Raw genomic sequence first — 2,972 nt, forward strand, 5'->3', positions numbered from 1 at the left:
TACATGGTTTACATGGAAAATGCCCCAATTACATTGCTGCTTAGGTTTGTTGCCAGGGGATCTCTTATGTGCAGGATACCACCAAGGGAATTTTCTATTTATGAAGTCAGGAAACACAGGCTTTAAAATTGACAAACACAATAGTCAGAGAAAGAGCAACTGTGCAAATGCTGAGGCCACACTGATCATTTTTCATGTGCAGTGGATGAGTTAAAAGAATATATGTACCCAAACATGAAACTTTATTTTGCTAATTTTAGTATAAACAGTACTGATTTTTCTAATGTAAAGCCATGCTATAGCATTGCCTCCTATCTACCAACAGAAACTCCTACCATATTATGTTTATTTTTCAATGTTTTTATTGGCTCTATAGCAGCAGTAACTGTTTGTGGAAACCTTCTTGTAATAATCGCTATCATTTACTTCAGACAACTTCACACTCCTACCAATGCCCTCATCCTTTCTCTGGCTGTGGCTGATCTGCTAGTAGGGGCTGTGGTCTTTCCACTCACAATTGAGTTCTCATTAAGTTCATGCATGTATCATGAAGATTTATTGTGTAAAGTGAGAAGCAGCTTTGATATAACACTGAGCACATGTTCTATTCTGAATCTATGTTGCATTTCTATTGACAGATATTATGCAGTGTGCCAGCCACTGACATACAGAACTAAAGTAAGCAGTCATGTTGTTGTGGTGATGATCTTGGTAAGCTGGGGTGTTCCAGCTGCAGTTGCCATTGCTCTGGTAGGATTTAACAGAACAAAATGTAGACAAAACTGTTTTTTTACTGTTGTGCTAGGAAAAATTCTGATAGTCCTGATTACATTTTACTCACCACTGTTGGTAATGATATGCATCTACCTAAAGATTTTTTTTGTCGCACAAAGACAAGTGTACAGCATTCACAGCATTAAAAACTCTGGAGGATCTGTTAGCATAATGGAGCGGAAGGCTACAAAAACATTAGCAATTGTAATGGGAGTTTTTCTGCTGTGTTGGCTGCCTTCCTTTCTTTGTACAACTATTCTTACTTTCAGTAATGCTTCAAAGCCTGGGCCTCTGATAGAAATACTTAACTGGCTTGCGCTTTCTAATTCAACATTCAATCCATTTATTTATGCTTTATTTTATAGCTGGTTCAGGTCAGCATTCAAAATGATAATTTCAGGAAAAATTATTTTAGGAGATTTTACTAACTTTAAACTTGTTTAATTTTTGTATGGTTGTAAGGTAAATTCATAATACTTTATTTGATATAAAGACAATAGCACTGAAGCTGTAGTTCTGTATATATTACAAATAATATGTTAATTGCATAATAAAAAAAGAAGAATAAATTTTTCATAATGATTTTACAAAATGACACTGACAAAAACAATTTAATATAAATGAAAATGGAAGAATCATTATTAGTGATGTAAAACTAATTAATAAATAAACTAATTTTTCCTGTTTGAGATGTAAAGTCATTTTTCAGTAAACTGCTACCATATTTTAGTAATATCTCTTATTTAGGGCAACTGGACAGTTCAATCGCCTGACACAAATTAGATACAATCACATTCATCGTATAAAGTGAACCTCATATATAGTGTAGATTCATTACACATTGAGTGAAATAATTTATGCCTTTATTTATTGTATTTTATTGATTAAGGCTTACAGATAATAAAAAAGAATAATTCAGTGTCAACAATTAAATTATCGCATACATTCTATGAAAAATAAATTTTAAACAGAAATGTCAGTCTTTTGTCTACTTGTTTTTATGTAATCAATACATGGGTGAGCCTTATTTTGCATGCATTACTGCATTATTGCGGTGATCAGCTTTTGGTTTCCGCTAAGGTGTAATGGAAGCCCAGGTTACATTCAAAGTGGCTTTAACTTCATCTGCATCATCTGTTCATCGGCTGGTGTCTCTTATCTTCCTCCTGACAATACTCCATATATTTTCTATGGAGTTCAGATCAGGTAAGTTTGCTGGTCAATCAGGCACAGTAACACCATGGCTAATGAACCAGCTTTTGGCAGTGTGGGCAGGTACCAAGTCCTGCTGGAAAATGAAATCAGAATCTCAATCTCAAAGTTCTCCAACATTTCCGGGTAGATGGTTGCAGACTTTAGAAAGTGGACACCGGCAGATGACATTGCATGCCAACTCATCACAGACTGAAAAACTTCACACTTTGAGCAACATACAACCTATTTCCAAAAGGAATATGCAACCTTTAATTTCTTCTGGAAACCTAAATCCAGCACCTAGACATTGACTGGAAGTTTCTACAAACATTTGTGAAAGAATGGGTCTTTCTCAAGAGCCAACAGAATTCCAGCATGGTACTGTGACAGTGCTAAAGCTTAGTTTCATAAACTTCACTAAATATTCCCCAGGCAACTGTTAGTGGCATAATGGCAAAGTGGAAGCATTTAAAAACATCAGCAACTCAGTCATAAAGTATTAGGTTACGTAAAATCCAACAATAGGGCCAGCGGATGTTATAACAATGCGCATAAAGCACAAATACGCATGGCGGCATAGTTCAAAGTATCTTTGAATTGAATTTAATTGAATTGGTAGCACTGTTGCCTTGCAGCAATAAGATCTTGGGTTTAACTCCCAGCTGGGGATCTTTTTGCATGGAGTTTGTATGTTCTCCCCATGCATGCGTGGGTTCTCTCTGGGTACTCTGGTTTCCTCCCACAGTCCAAAAACAGGACTGTTAGGTTAATTGATCTCAAGTGACTCAATAGTTTTGGCAACATAGTACATATTTGAAGTGTATTACTCTCTTCATAAAGCATTATTATGGTTGAAGCAGGTTTTAAACAGAGATGTTGAAAGTCTGGGAAATAGGAGAAATGCTTGGTAGGAACCTCATAATGTGTTTCTGTGGAAGACAAATGACTCTACAGGTAGCATCAGGCACACAATCAAGGACATCAGTGATCAGACAGTCGATATC

At 35.9% G+C, this 2,972-nt stretch overlaps 1 protein-coding gene across 1 annotated transcript; it reads left to right on the top strand.

The window, feature by feature from the left end:
- The first annotated feature begins 234 nt into the window (after positions 1-234).
- On the top strand, positions 235-1,218 carry LOC124881842 (trace amine-associated receptor 1-like). The gene has a single exon (XM_047387663.1). It carries the CDS (start codon positions 235-237, stop codon positions 1,216-1,218), a length of 984 nt encoding a protein of 327 aa, XP_047243619.1.
- Positions 1,219-2,972: the final 1,754 nt, after the last annotated feature.

Source organism: Girardinichthys multiradiatus, chromosome 15, assembly GCF_021462225.1.
Source record: "Girardinichthys multiradiatus isolate DD_20200921_A chromosome 15, DD_fGirMul_XY1, whole genome shotgun sequence".
Taxonomy (NCBI): domain Eukaryota; kingdom Metazoa; phylum Chordata; class Actinopteri; order Cyprinodontiformes; family Goodeidae; genus Girardinichthys; species Girardinichthys multiradiatus.